Below are 13,314 nucleotides of genomic sequence, written 5' to 3'. Positions count from 1 at the left end.
GAGCCGCCCCGGCTGGGCCCCTGCACGCGGCCGAGATGACTTCCAAGGAGGACAGCAAGGTGGCGCCCGGGGAGGAGCGGCGGCGCAGCCCCCTGGATCACCTGCCGCCGCCCGCCAACTCCAACAAGCCGCTGACGCCGTTCAGCATCGAGGACATCCTCAACAAGCCGTCTGTGCGCCGAAGTTACTCGCTGTGCGGGGCGGCGCACCTGCTGGCCGCCGCGGACAAGCACGCGCCGGGCGCCTTGCCCCTGGCGGGCCGCGCGCTGCTCTCGCAGACCTCGCCGCTGTGCGCGCTGGAAGAGCTCGCCAGCAAGACCTTTAAGGGGCTGGAGGTCAGCGTCCTGCAGGCAGCCGAAGGTAGGCGCCGTCACCGGGTTCCCCTGCGCCGGCGCCCTGACTGCCTCCTCCAGCGCCCGCCGCCAGGGCCCACCAGCCCGAGCCTCTGCCTCTGGGAGTGGGGATGGACCCAAAGCGTATATCCTAGGGACCTCTGGGTAGGCCAGAGTCGGGGTGACCCGGGGAGGGGTGGCGGGAACCCAAGCTCTCTCGCAGTCCAAGTACTCTGCCCAGCGCCCTCCGGTTCCCAGTGGCCTGGGTGCTTCCAGCCCGGCTCACGGGGTGGGGAATCGAGAGCGTTTTGCTGGGACCTTCTGGGTAAGGTAGAGTCGGGTGATTGGGAAGTGGTAGAGAACCAGCGTTCACACCACAGTCGGGCATTCCTGTCCGGCTGTCTCCCGGTCTCAGCTACCTCGGGTCTTTCTAAGGAACTCGTAGGTAGGGGCCAGAGACCAAACTAATTTTTCATGGGGATGTCTGGTAAACTAGAGACGGAGAAGCGGGGTTTGCCGTGGTGAGCCTTGCCCTAGCCCAGGAGGCTGATCAGAGCGGTCTAGGGGACAGCGGCAGACCACAGGCCGGCTGGGCCTGGGTGGGGTAAGGTGGGAAGGGGTGCTATGCAACGAGAACCAGGTGGGGGGGGGGTCTCCTCTTTCCTGTCGAAAGTCTATACTATAGTTTCCTCGCAGGCCGCGACGGGATGACCATCTTTGGGCAGCGACAGACCCCCAAAAAGCGACGGAAGTCGCGCACAGCCTTCACCAACCACCAGATCTACGAGTTGGAGAAGCGCTTCCTGTACCAGAAGTACCTGTCCCCAGCCGACCGCGACCAAATCGCGCAGCAGCTGGGCCTCACCAATGCGCAGGTCATCACCTGGTTCCAGAATCGGCGCGCCAAGCTCAAGCGGGACCTGGAAGAGATGAAGGCTGACGTGGAGTCCGCCAAGAAACTAGGCCCTAGCGGGCAGATGGACATCGTGGCGCTGGCCGAACTCGAGCAGAACTCGGAGGCCGCGGGCGGCGGCGGCGGGGGCGGCGGCGGCTGTGGCAGGGCCAAGTCGAGGCCCGGCTCTCCGGCGCTCCCCCCAGGTGTCCCGCAGGCCCCGGGCGCCGGGCCCCTGCAGCTCTCGCCCGCCTCCCCGCTCACGGACCAGCCTGCCAGCAGCCAGGACTGCTCAGAGGACGAGGAAGACGAAGAGATCGACGTGGACGACTGAGCCGCGTCTAGGATCTTCCGCCGCCCCGGGCCCCTAGCGCCCGCAAGCCCGCCGCCTCCCGGACCGGACCGCCGAGGGGAGCTGGAACCCCCTCTGCAACTCCCGCCTCCTCCCCCTTTCCGGGCCGCGACTTGGCTCCCGGCAGCCGCCTCTTCCCTCTCGAAGCAATAAACCCGGGCTGGCCAGCCGGACCGGACGTCGCGCGCGGCCTCCGCCGCCCCGGCAGCCCTCGCCGTGCAATTCTGTATGGCTTCTGTAAAAATATTTAAACCCAGAAAGCGGGTTGCTCCTACCGCAGCCTGATTTCTTTCATTTTTTAAAGTCTCGGAGATTTCGATGTTTTCAAAGCTCTCGGGCTGTCCGGTTTGCTGAGAGCGAGGCAGAAGTGAGGGCGCGGAACACTAACACCGCGGTCTGGAGGAGGGGGCGGCCTGGCTGTTTTGATTTTTGTCTGCATGTGGCGAATGCACCCGCCGGCTCCCTCCTCGCCTCCCTGGGCCTTTTGCAGTTGACTTCATTTCTTTCCTTTTGCCTTTTTTCCTCCGCGTGGCAAAGGGATGAGAGGGGCAGCCGGGTCCTGAATTGCAAGTTTCTAGTCGATCTTTTCTTCTCCTCCCGCCCCCAACCCCCCAGCGAGAGAAGTCTGTTTTCGATGCCATTTCTGCCTCCCATGCCCACTAACGCTATTTTAAAGCTCCCTCTCCCTCTTGCGGTTTCCTTGGACTGACTACTGGGGTCCGGCTCTTGGGGACAAAGCAGGGGGGAAATCCAACCAATCAACCAACGAAAACAGAACCCAAAGCCCTAGAATTATTTTTTACTCTTTTTAGAATTTTTTTGCATGTGACAGAGACAGAGAGAAGGCCATCCAAGCTCCCACCCCACCTCCTCCTTAGCTCTCGGTCTGTCTTGCCGTTTCCAACACCCCGCTCCTAGCTTGACTTGGCCAGAGGAGGGTGGCCTGATGAGGTTGGGTCCCGCGTGCCCCTTGCCTGCTCCCGTCCTGCCTTCTCCTTCCCGGACTGTAACCAAGGCCTCTTTCTCCGATAAATAAAGTCTTTGCCATTTTATTAGAACCGGCAGTGACCGTGTCTGAGTGCTGGGCCCGATTCTGGGAAGCCGCGGCAGGCTCCGCTTCTCGCAGCTACTTGTCGTCAGACGTCTCGATTCCGGAGATTTGGGGGAGTCTTAGGGCAGGCATGAGAGTGAGAGGGGCGAGGGAGAAGCAGCGGGAAGAGGCTCTTCTTGCCCACAAACGCGCGGCAGTTACTAAATCAGGGCAGAAGCGGGCTTCGCCTGGTCCGGGTAAAAAACGAGGCAGGCTGCCCCAGGAGAAAATGTTTGTGTACGCTGGGGGCACCACCGGTGCAAAATAAATTTGTGTGGGACAAGGGGTGGGGAAGGACTTGCCCTACAGCTCATACGTCCCACCCTGGGCACAGCAGCCTTCTTCCCGCGCTCCCCAGATCCCTGGAACGTGGGGTGAGCCTCCCATGCGCGGCAGGCCGTCGCTCAGTCGGATAGCAGGGAATAGCCTGGGGAATCCCAAGTTTCGGTTCCCGCTCGAGGGTCTCACCCTGGAGAGGGGTAAAGCCGAAGGCACGAGGGACAGGCCGAATTATTTCGCTCGCAGGCACGAAGGGATGTGAGCCGGGGCGCCTGAGAGTTGGGGTGAAATTCTGGTAACATTCACCAATTCTGGGCCCCGCGCTGGGCTGGGGGGCAGAGACATCGATCTGGAAGGGACTCTGTGGGGTCCGCGGCTCCCCAGGGGTGTCTAGGGTAGAGTCGTCGGCCGCTTGCACTTTCCCGGACAGAGCGGGTTTCTCTCTGGGCTTTTGTTGTCTCTGGGCTGGCAAGTAGCCGCTGTCACCAGAGTGGGGTTCCGCCTCCAGGCCGCTCGGCTCTCTTTCTCCGCAAAATTGATGTGAGAAATGCGCATCTGGTCTCGGGCAGGCGATGGGGGCCCCTGGGCCTGAATCAGGAACTGCGTGTCCAGGAGGAAACGGAAAGACAGACAGAGACAGGGAGAAACAAAATGAGGGAGCATCGAAAGACAGGCGGAAAGCAGAGAGAGAAAACTAAGACACACAGAGAGGCTGAGGAGGGAGAGAGGAAGAGAAAAAGCCATACAGAGAGACAGAGGGGGAGAAAGAGAATGAGACTGGGAAGAGGGGAGCGAAGAGAGAGGAGAGAGAACGAAAGAGGCGGCCGGGCAGCCGAGCGGGCGTGCGGCCGGTTCCTCCCAGGCGACATAAATCGCCCTGTCTCAGGATGGATGGGTCTGTAATTCGGAGCGCGGACCATGAAGGCCGGGACGAATGGGCCCGGGCGGCCGCTGACAGGCGACAATAGCCGGGCCCAGCCTCCCGCGGCTCCCGGTGCGGGCGCGGCCGAGGCCCTCCGCAGCCCAGAGCGCGCCGGCGCTGGCGACCATATGGTTTTTGAATTTTCTTCACAATTTGTAGACAATTTGATGGATTAGGTCCCCGCGCGCGCCTCCCCGGCACAAAGGCGGCGCAGGGACCGCGGCGCGGCGGTCACCCGGGCATCTGCGCCCGCCGTGCGCATCCCCCCCATTCCCCGCGGGCCCCCGCCCCGCGTCCCGCGCCCAGGGCCGCCCGCCCAACAAGCCCATGAATCCCAATGAAGCGGCCCTGGCACCTACGGCCGCTCCCTGCTCCCCGGCCCGGGGCCGGGCCCTGCCGGGTCCCTGCGGGCGGGGGGCGGCTGCCCCGGGGCTGAGCCCACCCGAGCTGCTGCGCCCGCGGGGCGCGCAGCTAAGCAGGCGCATCCGGGCTGAGGAGAAACTGGGCCATTTATCCGCCCGTCTAGTTAAAGCGGGTTATTTGTTTGCTTCTCTGGCCTCCCCCTCCCCTCCCCCTCCCCGCTTCCCCTCCCTTCCGCTTCTGCCTTTTATTCTTTTGTCTCTAAATGGATTTAATGAGCCTGCAAAACATGACAATTGAATATAACCAAGAAATAAAAAATAACGAGGGAGGAAGGAGGAAAAGAAAGAAGGAAAGAAGGGAAAGGATTAATAAAAGAAAAGAAAAAATTTATTCAAATCTGCAAATGTTTGTTGTGCGTCTTTTCCACACCAGGTCGCGCTGGGGGCTGGGGAAATGGAAACGAATCTGACACGGTTCCTGCCCTCTAGGAGCTACAAGTCTAGTGCACGAGACCCGCCGCACCCGCGACGCCAACAGGAGGCCCGGGCCGAGGGGCAGAGAAGCGCCGTGTGCACTATGCGGAGGGTGGTTGGGGCTTCGCGGAGGAGGTGGCATTGGATCCAGGCCTTGAAAGACGAGAGGGAACTCTTTGTTTCGATAGGCCGGAGAGAAGGGCGGCCAGAAAGAAGTACTGAGCAGTCGTCGGAAGGAAGACAGAGCGAGGCGTTCGCCCGAGCCCTGGGCTGGCCTGAGCCGGGGAGACCCGGAGACGGCGCTGCACGCTGGGTCGCATACAGTTTGGCTAGCGGAGTCGAGCCGGCCTGCAGTTTCCTCTGCTCCGCTGGACTCCAAGCCTCCGCCAGGCTGTCGATGGGCTTGAGGAGCCCCGCCGACAGCGCGTGTGGCCGGCGGAACACCGCGGCTGGGGGCTGGACTCTCGGCCCCACCACGAAGGCAGGCGGTGGGAAGTCGGCGGCCCGGCAAGGGCCGAGGGGCTGGGATCTAGGGGGCCTGGGCTCTAGTCCACCCCCATCTCAGTTCTCCCAGCTGAGGTGAGGGCCGCTACCCGCATGCAGGCTGGGACGCTCGAATGGACTTGGCCGCGCCTCAGAGCTGTGACTCCGCCTTAGGCGCTGCCGCCGGGACCTGTGGTCAGAGAGGACCTCGAACCCCGAGCGCCGGCCCTGGGTGCCTAGCGGGCGCCTGCCGGCTTGACTCAGGGTGCAGCGTTGTGCGCGCCGCACGTGTTCGCTCGGCGGGAGCGGGGCGTGTGCATCGCGTGTCCCTTTCCTCCCTGCGTCTGAATGTGCTTGTGGGGGATGCGCGGTCGTATGAAGCCCTGTGGGCCCTGCGCGCATTCTCAGGACAAGGTTCGTTAAGGCTGGCGAAACCCCTGGATTACCCTCCCTTCGGCCGGAGTGCCATCGCCGACTGGGGTCATGGCGGTCCCGGGCCTTCAGGACTCCGGCCTCTCTGCGGACCCACTTTCGGTTCCCGGCTGCCCCGCGGAGGCGGCCCGGCTTTGTCCCTTCCTTCCCTCTGGGTCTGGGCCTCCGACCAGGTAGCCAAGCTCCAAGACGCGAGAGGCTTCTGCTCTCGGGCCGGAGGCCCTGCGGCGCGCGAACAGGCCAGTGCCCACCGCGCCACCGGTCTTGGCTTTCTGGGCTCCGCCTTTCCCAGCCCGGCGGCCCTGCGGGCGGCGCGGGGTGAAGCCGGGAGGCGCAGTTCCTTACTTTACGAGGTGTCGGGCCGGTGTCAGACCCGGCTCCGATAAGTAATACTCCAGTCTGAGGGACCAGAACGTGGTAATTAATCCCAAAGACTTAAGTGTATTTTAGTTCAGGAGAAAAAAAATCACTAATTCAATCGTCCGGAAAATTGAAGTTTGATGCATGAGTCCCCCCTGAAAGGGACGGGCTGGGGCCTCGCGCCTCCCCTCCGCCCCTGCCCGTCGCCACGGGTACCCCCTCCTCCCCACCCTTCTGAGTCGCCCAGTCCAGGGAAGTCTGCCCGCCTGGTCCTGCGCAGCCCTGCCACCGAACCCAGGGGCACCTGGGCTTTGCTCCTCCACCCCAACAACCAGCCCCTCTTCTTTGGGGCCCAGGAAGTGTTTTGTGCTGGGAATACTGATGCCCCCAAACACACATACCTAGGAAGGTGTATGAAGGTGCTCCGGAGGTGTAGGGCGGGGCGCTAGATAAGGGGACCCGGTGGGCAGTGTCAGGGGCTGCAAGTCCTGTGGGGAGGGGACCGAAACCTGAGTGGCCTGGGGTCCTGAGGGGCAGGGCAGGAAGTGGAGGAGTCTGTGTGGCCGTCAGGTGGGTGAGGCTGGCACTATGGGTGTGCTGAGTGGTGGTGGTTGGACTGTAGGTGTGAGGGGCTGTGTGAGAATGGGTGCATACCTAGACTGTGCCTGTGCATGAAGGGAGCTCTCAGCAGAAGCTGGCAGGCCTGGGCGAGCCTGGAGCCAGACCCCTGAGTGTGTCTACAGGTCATGCCTCCAAAGGAGGTTTCCCAACTGTTTGGTAAGGTTCTGGGGACTGGAGTGAAGGAGGTGGGGGTTCCTGGGCCTGAGGTGTGTGTGGGGTGGCAATACCCTGGAGGGAGAATTCCCACCTTGACTATCCCTGGAGTCCTACCTCTCTACGCTCCAGGTCCAGGGCCGCTATCAGCAAGTCACTCTTTCCTCCCAACAGCTGCCGGTCCTGGGAGAGACCTGGGGCTGAGGGTGTGTGTGTGTGTGGGCGAGCTGTCTCAGCCCCAACAAGAGTGCATCCCTGAGTGTGTCAGTGAGCGTGTGCAACTGAGAGAGACTGAGCATGTGCGGCTGATTGATGGAGACGGAGTGTGTGCAACTGGGGGTGACTGGGTGTGTGCTGCTGCGTTCTTGTAACTGATTGTCGCAAACTCGTGTGGGCAACTAGGTGTGACTAAGTTTGTGCAATGGAGAGGAAAAGAGAAAAGCTGTCACTGGGGTGGGTGTGACCGGAGGTTGAGTGATGCCCCAGGGTGTGTGATGTGTGCCGAGAGCTGGCATGAGCAGATAAACGGGAGAATGAACATTGACGTGGAACTGAAACTACACACAGACATACAGACAACCAGAATCCCAGCTCCAAACAGCCTGACCAAGCTGGCTGCTTGAGTTAGAATGGGAGTGGGGGGCATGAGAAGAAGTGCCTGAGTTCCGAAGGCAGCTGAGGCCTGTGAGTGTGCAGGGTGCAGGCGCGGCTCTGCTTCTCTGAGAACACGTTGGGGGAGGTGGTGCTCCACTGTTGATGGCTAATGGCCAGGTTGGTCTTCCTGCCTCCCCCTACCCCTACTCTGGTTGATCCCCAGAGTGGACCTCTGTCTCTAGAGTTATTTGCAGACCCACTGTAGGCTCCACCAGTCCTGATGGCCGTCAAAGGTTCAGCTTCCCCCAGCGCACTCAAGGGCAGCTCCCCGTCCCTGTGGGGGCTCAGCCCCACCCAAATCGAGGAGGCTACAAATGGCAATAGTCACACGTGTGCATGGTGGATGGGAGTGAATGAGTCCTGCCTGCTTTGGAGTCTGGTCTGTGTATGTGCGAGTGTATTCAGGGAGCTGCATGTGGCTAGTTGGCCTGAGTGGGGGTGGATGCAGTAGGGAAGCAAGATCTGTTACCTGTGGGTATCTTGGGATCTGTGTGGGTTAGTTAGCAGATGTGTATGTACAGGTTTGAGGTGAGTTGTCACCATATCTGGGTGTGGATGTGACATCTGAGCATATCCCCAAGTCAGGGTTCAAATCTGGAGTGGTGGAGTCCAGGGCTCTGCTGAGAAGGGGATCCAGGGCTGGGAGTCCCTTTCTCCAAAAAATGGGGGCTTTCTGCTTCTCCCTTCTGCTCTCCTCAATACAGGCTGAGTTGGGGGCTAAGGTGGGGAGGAAATGACCCCACATCTCTTAGCGGCTGCTCAAGATGAAGTGCCTAGGTCTTCATAATGGACTCTCCCCTCCCTCCTGCTGCCCGGGAAGGGTCTGCCTCAGGCCCTGCTGGGGCCACATGCCCACATGTAGACACAGGGTAGGCCCAGGGAGGCCCGTGGGCATGCAGTGGCTCCAGGGAACACACACAAAGGCACTCGGTGTCACTCAGACACCTCACAAGGAATGCAAACACACACAAGGCAGGCACGCAGGCACATGGACCTACAATGCAGAGACCCAGCACACACACAGTCACACAGACACACAAGATGTCCCGAAACAGTGCAGTCACATGAGACACAGCAGACTCACGGAAACACAGGCAGCCAGTGGCACACACAACAGAGGAACAGATACACCGTCCCCACCATTATATACACAATCCAGACCCAGTGCCAGAGGACAGTCCATAGTCACACAAGCACACAACACACACACTTCCAGACACTCTGCAAGCACAGGGTAGGGAGGGAGCTGGCTGCGCTAGGCAACTTTGGGGAAACGCTGCTGGCCGACGTTCTGAAGGGGGTCCAGTAGCCAAGGAGGCAGCGAATAGCAGACAAGCGTGGTGGGGCAGGCAGGCTCAGGCTGCTGGCTGCTGGGGGAGCTCCTGGCCCTTGGCCCAGGAACAACCCAAGTCCTCAACCACCGGGAGAAATGCAATCAAAGCCACTTGCCACCCACCCACCCTACACAATGGCTCTGGCTGGAGTCGTTATCATTTTTGTTAACTTTTTATCGACTGTTTGCTAGATGGCATGTCAGTAAAGTGTATGATTTGAGATGAAAAATTAGGCAGATTAACCTGAGGGGAGAGCCTGATTGATTACTAAATAGGATCAATTTGAAAGTTTTAGTCCTGGCGTTTCTGCAGAGCCTCTTAATACTTCAAACTTCAATTTTACGGGCGATTGAACTAAGCATGTTTCTGACAAAATTGATATATGTATTAATTTGCTTTAACTGGTGATTAATTACTCTCCACTGAAAGAATTATATGGAGCTGTTTGCCTGCGATTTGCATATTAATCAAATTCTAGTTGATAATTCCGCCGGTGGGGGGGGTCGGGGGCGGGGCGTGGGGTGTAAGGGTGTGAAGGGGTGTTTGCATGTGAGCCGGTGTGTGCGTTGGTGTATGGGGGGGCTCCCCGCCCACTCTTTGCTTGCTCCCTGCTTAGCTGCCAGTTTAGTGCATTAAAACCAAAGATGCAGAACGAGTTTGCCTGGCTATTTGGCGGGAGCAGAAATTGCCTGTCCGGTTTTATGATCTGCTCAGCCTGAGCAGCCGGGTCCTTAATGTCCCCTGTCAAAGTGTCCGCGATTTAAAGGGAAAACGGCCCCGCTGTAGTGCCACGAAGGCCCGACAAGGTACGATGAGGCAGGGACGAGCCCCCCCGCTTAACTATGGTTTCTGGATGGTACCCTAGCTGTGAGGACCTTCGCAAACACAGCTGTGTCCTTGAGTGGCCCTAGCTCCTGGGATGCTTCAGCCCGGGACCCCCCCCCCACTCATATACACGGGGGCACACGGGGGCACAGGAGAGACCCAAAGACGGGGTCAGACACTGTCACTTGTGCTGACGAGCAAGAAGCCACCCTCTTAGACACACGCAGACACAGCTACCCAGTCACACTCCTGTTCACTTACCCCTAGCTCTTGGGCCTGTCTGTAGACACACTCAGCTACCTCACACACACCCAGACACACAGAACCACACACAGGCAGGAAGCACACATAGACAGCCAAGTCACGTCCACACAACCTCTCAGGCACACGTGGTCACACATATTCAGACACACCACAGTCAAAGAGCCACACGCAGACCTCGTTCACACATACCCACACCCAGGCATGGAGACCTCTGGCACGGGGATTCACACCAGACACATCCCATACGTCCCCTCACACCCTCCTGGTCCTAAGCGGTCCCCACTGCCCCCTCCAAATCCCCTAGCTCGGCCTGACTCTTTAAGCTGAAGGGGGCGGGGCGGCGCCACCGAATCAACTTTTTCCATCTCTGGATTCAAAGGGTAGGAGTGTAATTAAAACCAGATAATTAATGAGACAATATTCCTCCAGCTACATCTTTAATGAACAAACCCCTTCAGGGCAGCCTCTTCTTCTAGGCTCATTAAATAGAAGAAAGTTGGGCGACTCCTGGACTTCCCAGCGCGTTAATAACGAACCCGGAGTGAGCACCTCAGCTCGCGGGCGGCGCGGGAGCCGCTGCCGCAGTCCTTGGCCCAGGTCCTCCCACCACCACTTGGTCCTCTTACAATCGCCCTGTCCACCACCGGCGGGGCCCCACCATCTCTGGCCACCCCCCAGCGGCCCTACCAACCGCTGTTGGGTGACCCCAGTCTCCTCCCGCTCGCTCTCTGGCGTCCTTTCACGCGCACCAGGCCAGCCGTGCGTTCCGACGCGCACCAGCTTCGGGCCTCCCAGCTCCCACTGCCGGGCGCTTCTTGTACCAGGATCTCTGGCTCTATGAGACCGGCTCTGTAGAAGGAAAATAGAGGTAGGGGAGGGGCCTCGCCTCCTCCTGAACCTCAGTGCCCTAGATGGGTGTCCGGGGACTGGCACTGAACCGCGGTCCTCGCAAGGGGTGGGCTGGAGGAGCAGAGACCAACTCGTTTTGCACGAGCGCCCTCGCACTCTCCCAGCGATGCGCACTACCAACCACCTGCATGTGCACTCGCGCGCATGCGAATGTGCACACTCAGAGGCGCCCACTTGCTCGCGCACACACGTGCACCGTCGCGACGCCTCAGGTCCAGACATCGCGGCCGGGGCAGCCGGGAGAGCCTGGCCTGGGCCTCCCCCTACCGCCTGAGGTCGCCCTTGAGTCTTGCGTCAACAGGATGGGTGCCCTTTTTTTGCTTCGTGTGCAGCCTCGCGGGCCTGAGCTGGCAGCTCCGCCTGGGGGAGTTGGAGAGGCAGCGTGCTAGGGCGCGGGGCCGGGGGAGCCTGAGTTGGACCAGGGCGGCTGCAGTGGCTCTGGCAGCTGCTCTGGCGGCGGTTCCTGCGTTCGCCTGCGCCGGCTTTTAGGGATGAGTTATGTGGCAATGAGCGAAGTAAATCTGCATGCGCAAAAGATGCTAATTACTCTTAATAGCCTACCCAGACGCCCCGAGACTGGTAACCCAGAAACGTAAATCTGCTTCCGATAAATATTTTTAATTGTGAAATTTCCCAGAAAGAAGGCTTTGGGTGCGCGGGCTGACGTATCCAACTTTGGAGGGAGGGAAATGGCCCCCACCCGGGAAGCAGGGTCCAGAGTCAGGGCCTCGTGCGGGGGCGCCTGGCGTGGGCCGAGAGACCTGAGCCGCGCTGGCCGGCTCTGGGTAAAGTTAGTGATGTATTGCATTAATTACCAGTGTGAGCGGCAAATGGTTCGAGGCCCAGGGAAAATTAATGGGAATCCAAATTCTAATTATGTAGCTGTTGTTAAAGAGTTTAACTAGATCGTCACGGAGAAAATTGGATTATGCATAGAAGTATGCAGCCAGGACCAGCGGTCCGGGGGAGCGGTCCGGGGACTCGCAGCCAGGCCACCCGCCTGCGCGGGAGGGCGCTCCTCCGCCTAGAGGAAAGAAAAGACCCACCCCCCAGAGTATAAACACAGATCCCGTGTGTTCCTGAGGCAGCCGCAGGGCGGGTCTCAGGCTGGGACGAGAAGCCGAAGCTTGCAGAGGCGCGTGCTTGGATGCGGGGTAAGCGTTTGTGCCCATTTCTCAGACTGTAGGTCGTTGCCTCCAGATCTAGGCGAATCCACTCTACACCTCTTTCTGGTAATCACATAATTACATCTAGGCGCTGTGGATTTACATTTTCTCCACCGTCAGTTTAAGGAAATAGCCACCAACCGGAAGCCCAATTACACCCGAAGCCTCGTCATTCACTTTATTAAGGACCCTGGATATGTTTCCATTTTCGTAGGAAATGAGGTCTGATCAAGCAAGACTAACACCTCCGGCCTCGAGGAGGGGGCGGGGACTCTCAGCTGCGGGCTCCAGCCCCGGGCGGCCGGGCGGCGGGTGGGGCCGTACTGTGAATCCGGTGGGAAGCCATGGTGGCAGCAGACTCCTTTTCTTCATTTCTTCTTATTTATTCCAGTTTCCCCCCAGAACTCTGGGTTAGTTCGGTCCCGGGCCACTTACTCAGCAGGCCCATACCCTCCCGCACCCAGCCCGCAGGACTGGAAGCCTCCGCCACGCTGGCGCGGGTGGGGGCTGGGTGAGTTGAGAGGACACTGTAGCCCCAAAGCAAGAGCCATGGTCCTTCCAAATCCCACCTTCCCCCTTCCCAGGAGCCTGGCAACCTCCTTGGATGCTGCTAAGACCTCTGGAGCTGGACGGCCGCTCACGGGCCGTCGGGGAAGCTCCTCTTTCGGCGCGAGTCCCCGCCCCCTTCAGTCTCGGATTCTAGGCGCCCTCTCCCACTACATTTATTTAGAGGGGGAAGCCGGTGGGTCCAGGTCTTACCAAGGAGCTCCAGGTCGCCAGGCCAGGTTTTGCGCCGCGCTTCGCGGCCGCCGGCTGCTTCTAGCGCGCTTCGCCGAATCTCGCTTTCCTCAACCGCCGGGTGCGGTTAACGCTGGCGCTGCTGCGGTCATTCAGTCTCCAGTCCCCGGGGCTGAACTCGGAGGATGACGGAGAGTATAGGAGAGATGGGACCTCTGGGCCAAGACTTGGGGCACGGGAGTGGGCTGGAGGGAGGACCCTGCAAGTCTGAGGCATCAGGTTCCCACTAATTGGCAGGCAGTGGCAGCAGCCAGACTGGAGCCCGATGGATCAGGTGAGGCCAGGCCTCGCGGCGCGGGGATGTCCCGAAGGAACTAAATTCTTCCTGGGGAAAGGGTCTGGGCCAGACATGCCCAGAGCCCCACCCCCTTTCTTCCTGGGTCCTCGGGCAGTTCCGCGAAGCTCGGGGCAGATTCCCCCAGTGCCAGGAGAAGGTGCAGAAGGTCTCTGAAGGAAGAGCAAGGGAGCCCTGAAAATCTGAGGACCTCCTCCCCATCAGTTGCCAGGGGTGGGGTCTGGCAGGACCATAGAAGACGCTCATATACAGACCCACAGATCCCAGGGGATAGAGACAGATGGACAGACTTAGGCGTGCTTTTGAATCTGGACCCC

General features: G+C 60.1%; 1 protein-coding gene across 1 annotated transcript; it reads left to right on the top strand.

The window, feature by feature from the left end:
• The first annotated feature begins 6 nt into the window (after window positions 1-6).
• LBX1 (ladybird homeobox 1) lies at window positions 7-1,848 on the top strand. The gene is made up of 2 exons (XM_004370047.1): window positions 7-360; window positions 1,029-1,848. Exons 1-2 carry the CDS (start codon window positions 36-38, stop codon window positions 1,556-1,558), a joined length of 855 nt encoding a protein of 284 aa, XP_004370104.1. The 5' UTR covers window positions 7-35; the 3' UTR covers window positions 1,559-1,848.
• The last annotated feature ends 11,466 nt before the right edge of the window (window positions 1,849-13,314 follow it).

This window comes from Trichechus manatus, unplaced genomic scaffold (assembly GCF_000243295.1).
Source record: "Trichechus manatus latirostris isolate Lorelei unplaced genomic scaffold, TriManLat1.0 scaffold00007, whole genome shotgun sequence".
Lineage (NCBI taxonomy): Eukaryota > Metazoa > Chordata > Mammalia > Sirenia > Trichechidae > Trichechus > Trichechus manatus.
Note: the sequence above shows the minus strand (reverse complement) of the source record. Positions and strands in the feature narration are given on the sequence as shown.